General features: G+C 45.6%; 1 protein-coding gene across 4 annotated transcripts in view; it reads left to right on the top strand.

Annotated features, from left to right (window-relative positions):
• LOC115193780 (apoptosis-stimulating of p53 protein 2) overlaps window positions 1-13,771 on the top strand; it is a 50,438-nt gene that overhangs the window by 33,904 nt on the left and 2,763 nt on the right. For 2 of the 4 annotated variants that reach the window (XM_029752759.1, XM_029752762.1), the window contains 8 exons: window positions 45-86; window positions 2,204-2,251; window positions 3,131-3,323; window positions 7,921-8,031; window positions 8,247-8,371; window positions 10,355-10,760; window positions 11,842-12,677; window positions 13,569-13,706. In XM_029752759.1, the coding sequence (XP_029608619.1) occupies window positions 45-86; window positions 2,204-2,251; window positions 3,131-3,323; window positions 7,921-8,031; window positions 8,247-8,371; window positions 10,355-10,760; window positions 11,842-12,677; window positions 13,569-13,706 (1,899 nt within the window). The remainder of the gene's footprint in view (window positions 1-44; window positions 87-2,203; window positions 2,252-3,130; window positions 3,324-7,920; window positions 8,032-8,246; window positions 8,372-10,354; window positions 10,761-11,841; window positions 12,678-13,568; window positions 13,707-13,771) is intronic. The other 2 variants (XM_029752760.1, XM_029752761.1) reach the window with 2 other exon arrangements.

Genomic DNA, 13,771 nt, shown 5'->3' with positions numbered 1-13,771 from the left:
GCTGGAGAGTATAAACACACTGTATCTCTGTTTACCTCTGAAAGCCACAGATGCCCTGGCCCTCAGAGCCGGCCCCTATCAAAAAAGTAAGACTCCTCAACCCTGTCTCTCACTGCCTTTCTGCACTGACAAACAAATCACTGTCTCACAGGACTGAAATACCCTCTGATCTCTCCTTCCACAGTTCACTTGTTCTATCTCTGTCTATTCAGCGTTCTTCAATCATGGCTCCCAAAGATCAGGATTGAAGGAGTTGATGTCACAGAGTTGATTTGCTATCTCAGTTTACACTCAACACTCCCTCTCTTCAGCCCAGCTTGGTAAAAACAACTGCAGGAGTGGAGACTAGAGCACAGGCAGGCAGATAGGAATGCCAGAGGAGATGGTATCATCAGCTCTGACATCCACTGCCTGTTATCTCTCTACCCCTCTTCCTCTGAGTTGTTTTTGACTTCTGTGGTTTCCATGGCACTTTCATAATCTATGTTAACATACTCGGTTCTGTCTTTGAAAGATTTTGTGAGGAAATTGTCAGGACATGTGAGATGTGCTGTAGCTATGAGTGGACAAGAACAACATGCATGGGTGAGGAGTGGTTAAAATGGAAACTCGAGCGGTTGAGGTTGTGGAGGATTTGCTCTGGCACTGAAACTGTGTTACTGAATCACAGGCATGATTTATTATCATTTCACATGTTACACGTGGTTGGCAAAATATTTTCTCGATCAGAGGTATTTCCATAGAAAACCCAAACCTCTGTCAAACTAATAGACAATCCCTGGTGATTTGGTGGTCTTAATGATTCTGACACCCTTTTCTTTCATTTTGAAACTAACTTAATGTGGGGAGTTGAGATGCATCTCTCCATATAAGTAACTTTATGCTTACTAATCCAAGTTTGCTCATTTTAATGGGACATATCCAACATTTTTCTACTTCATATTCATCTCCAGCACCACCCCAACATCAACATATTATGTGAAAATGGCAGGTTTCTATTTTTATTTTTTTAATCAAAAAGTTGCTCACCAGATGATGAAAATAATTTTTTTTAATTGTTTCCGGACGAACACTTTTCACATCTGGAGTGTATCATGTGATTTTTAACCAACTACTTAACAAAAAAAATGTAACCTTTTATTTAACTAGGCAAGTCAGTTAAGAACAAATTCTTATTTACGATGACGGCCTACTAGGGAACAGTGGGTTAAATGCCTTATTCAGGGACAGAACAACAGATTTTTACCTTGTCAGCACAGGGATTCGATCCAGCAACCTTTCAGTTACTGGCCCAACGCTCTAACCACTAGGCCACCTGCTACTAAGCTTTGACTACTCGTAGTTGGTTAAAATCACATGATGCCCACCAGATTGCCATAGGTGTTGCCGAATGGTGTCATCGGAAACACTTATCTACCTGTTTCCTTTTGACTTCAAACATAGACACCAGCCACTTTCACTTATGTTGATGTTTGGGTGGTGCTGGAGATGATTAATAGGAATTTGAAAATGTTGTACACTTCCTTTTAATGTGTGTGTGCCACTGTGATCACAATGTTCCCTGGTTAATATATTTGCAGAGAGAATGCCATAACCTGCAATGCTGTATATAAGCTGTTTATGAGCAAATAGTCTGCTTTGTAAGCACCTCTGGGTGAAAGTGTCTACTCAGCAAAACACCTCCTGTACCACGAGATCCCGCTCCGGTCTGCAGCGCTAAAACTCACGGAATGAATAATACAGTAGTGGAATGAATCCTTCCTTTAATATCCATACTTAATCCTTTTATATAAATGAAAACCACACGTCACAAATGGAAAAGGATTTGATCCACTATTGAAGAAGTCTACCTCTCCCGTTTGATGAAGGGAAGAGCTAAGATAAAGGAAGGAGACGCCTGAAGAGGTAAAGGTGTAATATGTGTATCGTTATAACATATGGAAGCAGAGGAGCTGAAGGCTGAATAGAGCAGGACTCGCTGAGGAGGTGGTTCAGTGACAGTCTCCCTGGAGTCATAATGTCGTCACCCGGCAGGCATGTTTCAACCACACTGGTCTCGAAAGGCTAGCCTGAGAGATACCAGCCTAGAATCACCTCGTCTTGCTCTGTCTCAACATATGGGACGAACTGATCAATAGTGACTTATGTACTTGTATGGGGTGTGTTCAAACTGCTGTTGCCTTTTGTGTTTTTGTTTTTCAAGAATGGCTTCCCTGGTAAGGAGAGGGCTTCTAAAGACACTCATCCGCAGGTACAGTAACTGATGACAGAGCTGGACCTGACATAGACACACACTGATCTCTTCTGCATGACTTGGCAGAGCAGCAACAGGCGTAGGATTTACTGCACCCCCCCCACCACCCATTCTGTTTCCAGTAACGGAGTGCAGTTGATTTGATCTGTTTTTAAAGGGCACGGCTTAACTTATTTAATCTGCTCTGTTGCGTAAAAACCTTGTTTCAGACAGCTGCTAAAGTTACCTTTTCCGAAACAGAAAAACTTTCAGGTCAAGGCTCTAGCCGTGTTAAAAAGTAAAGCGAGCTGGTTTGGTCCAAATGTTTTAGCGTTAGACTTGATCAGGCTTTATGTGGGATAGTTGTGGAGAATTTTTCAACATTGTTTAGCTCCCTTAAAGATTTCCTCCAGCAATTAAAAAAAAAAAAATATATATATATATATATATATATAACAAAAATAAGGTTTTACTGTTGAAAAGCGATATCCCAAGTATAAATTCAGTAAAGTACACATACTAAATTAAGAGTTCTTTGGTTAAGTAAATCGGGTGAAGAATAAAGTGAAAAGGAGTGCCACTATAAATGAGCTTTTATCATATTTTCATCCATAACGTCAACCACTCTGTGTATTTTGGACTAGTGGCAAATGGATGTTATAGTAACTGTCTAATCTACTACTAAGCTGAGGGAGATGCATAAGAAATATATTATTTTGGTCTTGCGCTGTACTTTTCACTCTTTATGTACATCTGTGTCTGTGAGTGACCCTGTTATTTCTTCCCACTGATGCTCCCCCACTCATAACCAGCTAGATCTGTGTGTTTGTCACTCTGTACTGTCTGTCTAACTCTCTCCCACTGATCCTCTCCCTCCATCTCTCTCGCTCCCTCTAGCTGCCCTCTGATGGTCCGGTGGGTCAGCAGCAGCAGGGTCCGTCTCGTGTGGCGGCTGTCGGCCCTTACATCCAGTCGTCCACCATGCCTCGCGGCCCAGTGAGACACGAGCTGCTGGTCAAACCTGCTGCCTACCCCGATGGCACCGCCACCCTGCCCGCACACCCAGAACCCCAGGACAAAGCTAACACAGGTGAGACGGTGACCCCGACCTTTCACCTTTCCCCATCTCTCTTCTTCCCTCTTGGCCCGGGCAAAGTGAGCCCGTCAACTACTCTGCTGAAGTCTCCACCTCACCTCTTTTGCTCAGTCTCTTTTAACGGTGGTGGGTACTCTATACCTCAGTTGAGTGATTAACAAAGTCACGATGACGAGCTTGTTAAGAGGTTTGACATGTGACTGAGTCCCCCACCCTCAGCAGGAGCCAAGGATTCTGGGATACCCCTGTTAGTACAGACGGGCTCTGGTTGTGACGTGACTCTAAGCTCAGAAGGTAGCCTACTGCCTGTGTCCTCTGGTGTGGCTGTTTCTTCTACCAATGCCACTAACCAGAGATCTAGGATCAGTTTACCCTACTGCTGATTTTAACCTAAAACATTAGAGGAATTGATAAGATACCTGACTTTGAATCAGTGGTTAGGGGCTAATGAGGTCTCTTGGCAGCCGTGACACATATATCGTGCTGTGATTGAATCAGCCATGAGGCTGTTGCTGTGTTTTTCCTCCACTCAATGGAGACTTATCTTTGCCAGGGTGGAATTCCAGCCCTTATGTTGCTGTGTCATTGTGCAGTCAGAGGTTGAACCGGGGAACGCTCGGTGGTATCCTCTTCAGTTTGGGTAAATTGATAGTAGCTATCTTACCAATCTAATGTACATTGGCACTCAGTGGTGTTCATTTGATTCTGTAATGACATACTTAATCCACCAGAGGGGGTATAGTGCAGGTTGCATTGAGATAGAATGATCATATTGCCCTTTATCACATGTTTCGTAAACAACAGGTGTAGACTAACAGTGAAATGCTTACTTACGTGTACTTCCCAGAGATTGATTTTAAAAAATCTGAGAAAAATAATAACACAAGGAATAAATACACAATGAGAAATGATAACATGGCTAAAAACAGTACCAGTCAAAAGTTTGCACACACCTACTCATTCCAGGGTTTTTCTTTATTTTGCTATTTTCTACATTGTAAAATAATAATGAAGACATCAAAACTATGAAGTAACACATATGGAATCATGTAGTAAGAAAAATGGTGTTAAATAAATCAAAATCTACTCTATATTTGAGATTCTTTGAAGTAGCCACCCTTTGCCTTGATGACAACTTTGCAGTTCTTGGCATTCTCTCACCAGCTTCACCTGGAATGCTTTCCCAACAGTCTTGAATTAGTTCCCACATATGCTGAGCACTTGTTGGCTGCTTTTCCTTCACTCTGCAGTGCAACTCATCCCAAACCATCTTAATTGGGTTGAGGTCAGGTGATTGTGGAGGCCAGGTCATCTGATGCAGCACTCCATCACTCTCCTTATATGTCAAATAGCCCTTACACAGTCTGGAGGTGTGTTGGGTCATTGTCCTGTTGAAAAACAAATGATAGTCCCACTAAGTGCAAACCAGATGGGATGGCGTATTGCTGCAGAATGCTGTGGTAGCAATGCTGGTTAAGCGTATCTTGAATTCTAAATAAATCATGAGTGTCGCCAGCAAAGCACATCCACAAAGCACACTTCCTCCTCCATGCTTCAAGGTGGGAAGCACACATGCGGAGATTATCCGTTCACCTACTCTGCGTCTCACAGACACGGAGATTGGAACAAAAAATCTCAAATTTGGACTCATCAGACCAAAGGACAGATTTCCTCCGGTCTAATGTCCATTGCTCGTGTTTCTTGGCCCAAGCAAGTCACTTCTTCTTATTGGTGTCCTTTAGTAGTGGTTTCTTTTGCAGCAATTTGACCATGAAGGCCTGATTCACACAGTCTCCTCTGAACAATTGATGTTGAGATGTCTGTTACTTGAACTCTGTGAAGCATTTATTTGGACTGCAATTTCTGAGGCTGGTAACTAACGAGCTTATCCTCTGAGGAAGAGGTAACTCTGGGTCTTCCTTTCCTGTGGCGGTCCTCATGAGAGCCAGTTTCATCATAGCGCTTGATGGTTTTTGCGACTCTACTTGAAGAAATGTTCAAAGTTCTTAATTTTCCGTATTGTCTGACCTTCATGTCTTAAAGTAATGATGGACTGCCATTTCTCTTTGCTTATTTGAACTGTTCTTGCCATAATATGGACATGGTCTTTTACCAAATAGGGATATCTTCTGTATACCACCCCTACCTTGTCACAACGCAACTGATTGGCTCAAACGCATTAAGATGGAAAGAAATTCCACAAATTGTCTTTTAACAAGGCACACCTGTTAATTGAAATGCATTCCAGGTGACTACCTCATGAAGCTGGTTGAGAGAATGCCAAGAGTGTGTAAAGCTGTCATCAAGGCAAAGGGTGGCTACTTTGAAGAATGTCAAATATAAAATATATTTTGATTTGTTTAACACTTTTTTGGGTGGGGGGGGGTTACTACATGATTCGAAGTGTTATTTCAGAGTTTTGATGTCGTCACTATTATACTAGAACGTAGAAAATAGTAAAAATAAAGAAAAACCCTTGACTAGGTGTAAACCTTTGACTAGTACTGTATATACTGTACGTATAGGAACTCAGTCGGGGTCTCAACTTACTGGTGAGCGTTAGATTAAATAATTCACAAGGTGCAATTTTGAAATTTGGTTGTTCATAAGCAGTCACTCAATTAGCCCATGCCAGCTATTTATTTATTGGTATGTTAGTCTAGCGGCCAGCTATCTAAACTTGTAGTAACCAGTGTGGGGCCCATTGATCATCAGTTCATATAAAATCATATAAAATATAGCAAAAATGTGTCTCTTTGCCTCAAGGCAACATGAGTAGAATTGCAGGAAATTAACTTTAAAACTAAAAATTGTTCTCTTCACTGTCACGAGGGAACGGCGCTAAAACGCTCACACTCAGGGCTTTGATTCAGTCAGATTGCATAAATATGACACACACACACACACACACACACACACACACACACACACACACACACACACACACACACACACACACACACACACACACACACACACACACACACACACACACACACACAGCCAAGACAACCAGTGAAAGGCCATGCACAGACGTTGGCCTGTTTTTATTCTCTACAGGATGACTCAGTCTTACTCACACACTTGTTCACTCAATCGTTCAGTCCGCCTAAAATAACTCCCCCAGTAGAAGGTGTGTGTGTGTGTGTGTGTGTGTGTGTAAGAGGGAGAGGGGGTGACATTAAAAATGAATGACATGACACCAAAGCTAGTGATTTGAAAAGCTAAACAACACAGCACCACAAGGGACCTCCTTCTCTTTTTATCTATCCCCCTTTTCCTCTTCGGTCCATCTTTTCCTTTACTCGTGGTCTCCAGCGGAAGCCAGGGAGACGTAGGAGTTAAAGTAACAGATTTTCCCCAGTCTGCTGTGATGTTGCATGCAATCACTTCTGCGTGATGAGCCAATATGCAGTGGGAAAGAAGAGGGGGACAGATTGGGAAGGGAAGAGGGGAATCTGCAGCCGGTCCAAACCCCTCCAGAGCTCTTCTCCATCGAGTTGTAGACTGACGGGGAGGGTCCCTGCCTGGTCCCAGGTTCAACCAGGCCATCTGCACCCCTCACCATGCCCACACTGGGCCCCCTGCTTGGGCCTATAACGGACCGAACCTTCAACTCTGGATATCTAAGGCTCCTACTTTTTGTCTCTTGTTTGCATTTTTGTTTATTTTAGAAGTCATGTTCTTGCTTAAGCCTCTGAAAGACCTGCGGGCTAAGAGAAAAGGTACACACTCCCTCTGGTGTGTGTGTGTGTGTGTGTGTGTGTGTGTGTGTGTGTGTGTGTGTGTGTGTGTCAGCTTGAGCTTGCTGTGTGTTACCCTTTCAGTGGATGCAATATGGTCTTAGTTGTGTGTGCATGTAAGAGAGAGGGAGAGAGAGTGTGTGTGCGCACACATGGGTGTATGTTTGTTGTGGAAGAACACGAAAATACATTCTTATTTAATATTTTCATTGTCATCTCTTTTTCTGCCACATCTCTGTTTGTGTTGCTGTGAGGCGATACTGCCCGTTTGTTGAATTAAACTGTGCCTGTTCCCATTTTCTTTCCACGCTGGATTCAGCAGCGTTTCTAACTGGGTCAGTCGGAACAAACACATTACCTCCAGCAGAACTGACGGTCTGACAGCCACGTGGTTTCAGACTGGCCCAATCAGCTCTAAATCACTTATTGAGGAAATGTGGAAGATGGGAAGAACTAGCTAGATCTACCACATTTTGAACTCCTGTACCGCAGGGTTTCCCGGTGCGGTGCACATTTTGGTTTTTGCCCTAGCACTACACAGTGGATTCAAATAATCAAAGCTTGCTGATGACTTTGCTTTTTGAATCAGCTGTGTAGTGCAACGGCAAAAACTAAACGTGCACCCAAGGGGAGCCACAGGACTGAGTTTAGGAAACCCTACTGTACGGGCTTCCTTTTTCGGAGAAAAGGGAAGTCCCAGCCACAGGGGTTTTCCTGTATATTATAGCCCAGCTTCGGCCAGACGTTGTCTAAACATATTTGACCTACCATTGGTTAGAATTGAAAGTATTGTTAGAAAACACCCCTTAAACCACAACTCCCTTACCACCCCCACCCCCCTCTCTCAGGTAAGCTGGCAGAGTGGGGTGCTTCTGGACCAGAGTCCAACAGCAGTAGTCATGGGTCATCCTCCATAGTGCCCAGAATGACCTCTCACTCCAGCGCAAACACAGAGCAAGGTAACCACCACCTCAGCACAACCACACATAAATGTTACTGTAAGACTCAACCACACAATGACCAGGTATGTAGTGGCCAAATCATTTCCGCCTGCCCACACAAACATGGCTATCTTTGAATTGGCTACACAGTCCAGATAGGGTTGTGCCATTGTTTTCCCTGTTTGGGTCGAGTTGTTATGTTATGGTAACACCTGTGGTGGTGTTGTGTGTAGGTGAGACGGAGGGGATGAAGAGGGACCGGCGGGTGCGTCCGTTCTCCATGTTTGAGCCCACTGAGGTGCCCGCCTCCTCCCTCCGCAAGAACCAGAGCAGTGACGACCTGGTCAGAGACGCCCAGGTAAGAACAGTGCAACTGAACCAAAATGGTCGCTTAGCTGCTTTTACTGCAGACCCAAAATGGCTGGTGTCCAGGAAGTTGAAAACGTGAACTTTAATTGAACTGAGTCCAATACCTGCCGACCTTCCTACCAACAGCTTAGAGCAGTTTCTCCAATGCACACACACATACAGTGCCTTTGGAAAGAATTCAGACCCGTTGTCTTGTTCCACATTTTGTTACGTTACAGCCTTATTCTATAATGGATTAAATAAAAAAAATCCTCAGCAATCTACACACACCCCTTAATGACAAAGTGAGAATTTTTTGCAAATGTATTAACAGTAAAAAACAGACACCTTATTTACATAAGTATTCAGACCCTTCGCTATGAGACTCGAAATTGAGCTCAAGTGGATCCTGTTTCCATTGATCATCCTTGAGATGTTTCTACAACTTGATTGGAGTCCACCTGTGGCAAATTCTATTGATTGGACATGAATTGGAAAGGCACACACCTGTCTATATAAGGTTCTACAGTGCATGTCGGAGCAAAAACCAAGCCGTGAGGTCGAAGGAATTGTCTGTAAAGCTCCGAGACAGGATTGTGTCGAGGCACATATCTGGGGAAGGGTACCAAAAAAGTTCTGCAGCATTGAAGGTCCCCAAGAACACAGTGGCCTCCATCATTCTTAAATGGAAGAAGTTTGGAACCACCAAAACTCTTCCTAAAGCTGGCCGCCTGGCCAAACTGCACAATCGGGGGAGAAGGGCATTGGTCAGGGAGGTGACCAAGAACCTGATGGTAACTCTGACAGAGCTCTAGAGTTCCTCTGTGGAGATGGGAGAACCTTTCAGAAGGCCATCCATTTCTGCAGCACTCCACCAATTAGGCCTTCATGGTAGAGTGGCCAGACGGAAGTCAAACCTCAGTAAAAGGCACATGACAGCCCGCTTGGAGTTTGCCAAAAGGCATGAGAAACAAGATTCACTGGTCTGATGAAACCAAGATTTAACTCTTTGGCCTGAATGCCAAGCATTACATCTGGAGGAAACCTGGCACCATCTCTATGGTGAAGTATAGTGTTGGCAGCATCATGCTGTTGGGATGTTTTTCAGCGGCAGGGACTGGGAGACTAGTCACGATCTAGGCAAAGATAAACGGCGCAAAGTATAGAGATCCTTGATGAAAACCTGCTCCAGAGCGCTCAGGTCCTCAGACTCGGGCGACGGTTCACCTTCCAACAGGACAACGACCCTAAGCACACAGCCAAGACAACACAGCAGTTGCTTCGGGGCAAGTCTCTGCATGTCCTTGAATAAGAGCCCGGACTTGAACCTGATCGAACATCGCTGTAGAGACCTGAAAATAGCTGTGCAGCAACGCTTCCCATCCAACCTGACAGACCTTGAGAGGATCTGCAGAGAGGAATGGGAGAAACTCCCCAAATACAGGTGTGCCAAGCTTGTAGCGTCATACCCACGAAGACTCTATGCTGTAAAAACTGCCAAAGGTGCTTCAACAAAGTACTGAGGAAAGGGTCGTAAAATGTATATAAATGTGATATATATATATATATTGTTTTCATATAAATAAATTAGCAAAAATTTCAAAAACTGTTATTGCTTTGTCATTATTGGGTATTATGTGTAGATTGAGGGGGAAAAAACAATTCAATCAATTTTAGAATCAGGCTAACGTAACAATGTGGAAAAATTCAAGGGGTCTGAATACTTTATGAAGGCACTGTATGTACCTACCATACAAACACATGTACACCTTTAACAGGGCATTTGATCCCCAATTAGTTTTTTCCATGCAGAACTTTGAGTGGAAGCCTGTGAGTAATGCGGTTAAATGAGAAGTTGTATTGTAATCGGTTAAGTGTAATGTAATTTATCATGAACATTAACTCTTGACATCAGGAGTGTGTGGGTGGTGTGTGTAGGGTGTGAGTACCTATCTGTCATCTAACCAGCTCTTCTGTCAACTCCTTTTTCCAGTCTGCTCCTAAAGCTGCAGTCAAGGTGCCCCCACCTGTCGCCAGCAAACCCAAAGTCCCCAGTTGCGCCCCCTATGGCAAGCCAGGCCTCAACACCGGTACCTTCCCCAAGGCCAAGCCCCCCAGCCAGCAACAGCACTCCCAGGAGGCGGCCCAGGCCCGCGTCCCACTGCCCCCCTCCCAGAGCCAGACCCTGCCCCTGCCCTCCAAGCAGGACCCCCCTCTGGCAGCCACCGTAAGACCCTTCACACCAGAGCTGCCTAAGGACCTGAGCAAGCCCCAGACCCTGGCAGCCAGTTCCATCTACTCCATGTACACCCAGCAGCCCACCCCAGGCAAGCCATACCCACCAGCCATACAGGGGTCTGTCAACAGGAGCCAGAGCAGAGGCAACGGATTTGTCAGTGGTAAGACTACCTTCTGGTTCCTCTTCTTTTCCTGTTGACTGTATCTGGACTACTGTTTGTCTTGAGACATTTGTCTATTTCTCTAAAGAATGAATGAAGAGGATTGATTTCGCAATATGACTTTGTCAATCAAGGCCGCTATGTGAACCATGGCATTTCACTGAACACCAGTGTACTAGAAACAGTGTTGTCTGCTCTTGTTCTTTTCTCTGTTCGACACTGACTGGTAGATTAACTCCTAACAGAGACTTTAAAGCAGGCTGATGTCAGTCCTATGCTATGTACCTAGGAAAGTACAGTGATTCATTTAGCCAGCGGAGAGGGTCCTGACTCAGAACAAGCTGCAGTTAGTGAATCTAATTAAAGATAATAAGCCCTGAGGCATGGCAACCATGAAATAAATCATTAAAGCAATCCTTCATAAAGCAATAAATCATTAAAGCACATATGCAGATATGTCTGACTAAAGTTAGGTTTGTAATGAGTTAGTCTCAGCCCTGTGGGATTTCTCCCCTTGAGTGAAGCAGAGGACATGAACTCTCTGGAGTCTGCAGTGGCCAGGAAAATTGTGTGGTCCTAGTTATGATAAGATGGTATACATATAGGAGATAACAAGGACCTGGAGTTTTTCCTGGTCAGGTCACATGATCAGAAGAAGCTCTTGGGTCTTTCTGACAGTGGCTGTGTCCTAATTTGTAAAAGTGAGGTATTTAGTGTACTTGGAGACTTCACTAAGAGTCCATTAGGCCAGGGTGCACATGTCATCCCTTTGGTTCTCCCTCAAGGCAAATCCACCAACCCGACCTGGCTGACGCATGTTGACACCACTGCTCAGCCATGCAGTCAGGAGAACCGCCTTCTGTTACAGCTCTGATCCTCAAACACACATCCTCACATAGGCTACTCCCACTATAAACATTTTAAGCTGTGTGTTGCCTGCCTCAACAACAATAGATTGAAATGTTATATTTTCTCCAATCCTTGTCCTGGAGTGTTGTTGTGTACCAGCAGGAAAATAGGTTGTCTAGTTGATGGTATCTTCAAAGACCACTTTAAAGTCTGACCTACTCTCTGTGTGTAGTGTACGGTAAGCCTGTGATCTCCGGTGGTGGCCCCCAGCAACCAGAGAACCCATACAGCGAGCAGCGGCACTCCCCAGACCAGACCTCTGAGGTGGACCACGGGGCCCACCAGGGCCCCCCCACCGAGGGCCAGCAGGGGGAGACAGAGCGCACCCCCCGTCCCCTCAGCCCCACCAAGCTGCTGCCCTTCATCTCCAACCCCTACCGCCATCAGAGTGACGGGGACCTGGAGGCCCTCAGGAAGAAGCTGTACAACGCCCCGCGGCCCCTGAAGAAACGCAGCTCCATCACAGAGCCCGAGGGCCCCGCAGGGCCCAACATCCAGAAGCTGCTTTATCAGAAGACCACGCTGGCTGCCATGGAGACCATCCTCACCACGCCCACCACACCCGAGGTTGTAAAGGAGGAGGGAGGGGCGTTGCCTGGTGTTCCAGGTGCCCAGATTGTTGGGGAGAACAGCCAACCGGGAAGTGTGAAACTGGAGGTGCGTGAAGTCCCTCCTCCCACCCCTAACCACCACCTCCCACCCCCAGCAGAGCAGACTCCCCCACCAGCCATCCCAGAGGGAGACAGAGAGGAGTTCACCCCCCCTCCCCATCCACCCCACCCTGCCCCTCGACCTGACCAGCCCCGGTTCCCCCCACCGCCCCCTGCTGCTGCAGGCATGGAGGAGCCCAGCCCACCCAGCCTGCACCCTCCTCCAGAGAGTTTCATGGAAGAATTCCCCCCCTACCCTCCACCACCCTACCCTAGCGGGGCTGAGCAGGAGATCCTGGGGGAGGACACCTTCAGCATGCAGGCACCGGAGGTCACCGGACAGGTCACATTACCACCGGTAAGGAACCTCATTTTAAGTGCCTTCCGTGACACCCATAAACACCAGCCCACAATCAGACACAACCTCTCTACTTGCTGCAAATAGCTTTAACTTCACAGTCCTAAGCCATATTAACAATAGCCAACTGTACTCTACAGTACTTTATGTGCCTCACTTGTTGTTTCTCATGGGGTTGTTCTGACTGTTCAGGTTGTACAGTACATGTTCACCTCTGTTGACCTCATCTCGCCCTGGCTAGCTACCCTCCACCCTCTCACTGGTTATATAAGCACAGTAATCCCGATCAAGTATAGTAGAAAGTGGAACCTGTTCATTATGTCCTAATCTGAGAAAAAGATGGCTGCATTTCAGTAAGCATTCACATTCCCTCATCCAAAGGTGACATTGAAATGAGCTTTGGTTATTTTCTGTCCTGTAAGTAAACAACAAGCTGCGTTCCATTTTTGACCCCATATAGGCAGGTTTGTCAGTGGGGTCCTACCCTTTGGAGTGTTGATGAGTGGTCTGACCCATTTTTGCCTCCCAGTTTGGCTCTGTTAGTCAGATCAGTATTGTGCTAGATGCAGAGAGAACAGGTCCCTTCAATCTTCAGTAGATACTGTATTCATTCAAAGGATTCTCTGGATGTTCATTCGAATCGTTTATGCATCGCATCCAGTTTCTGAATATTTTGTGGATTGGAACACATTTATATGAACTGCGAATAGAGTTTTCTATGCGACACACAAAGACTTGCAGAAATCAAATCCATCCATACAGAGATGGGACAGGACACTAGCGAACACCCTCAGACACTTCCTCGTGAGAGCGTGTCATCGTGGCTGTGTTGATATCATCAAGGTGTGACGTTGTGTGAAAAGTGTACTCCCCTCCGTGTGTCTGCACTAGGGGAAGAGGACCAACCTGCGTAAGACCGGCTCCGAGAGGATCGACCACGGCATGAGGGTGAAGTTTAACCCCCTGGCCCTGCTCCTGGACTCCTCTCTGGAGGGAGAGTTTGACCTGGTCCAGAGGATCATCTACGAGGTAAGATTTCTGGATGTATAGATACTGTAGTGAATACCGTATCTTATTTCCTGAAGTGGACCTCT

Source organism: Salmo trutta, chromosome 5 (genome assembly GCF_901001165.1).
Source record: "Salmo trutta chromosome 5, fSalTru1.1, whole genome shotgun sequence".
NCBI classification, from domain to species: domain Eukaryota; kingdom Metazoa; phylum Chordata; class Actinopteri; order Salmoniformes; family Salmonidae; genus Salmo; species Salmo trutta.
The sequence above is the reverse complement of the archived record's forward strand: the minus strand, read 5'-3'. Positions and strand labels throughout refer to the sequence as shown.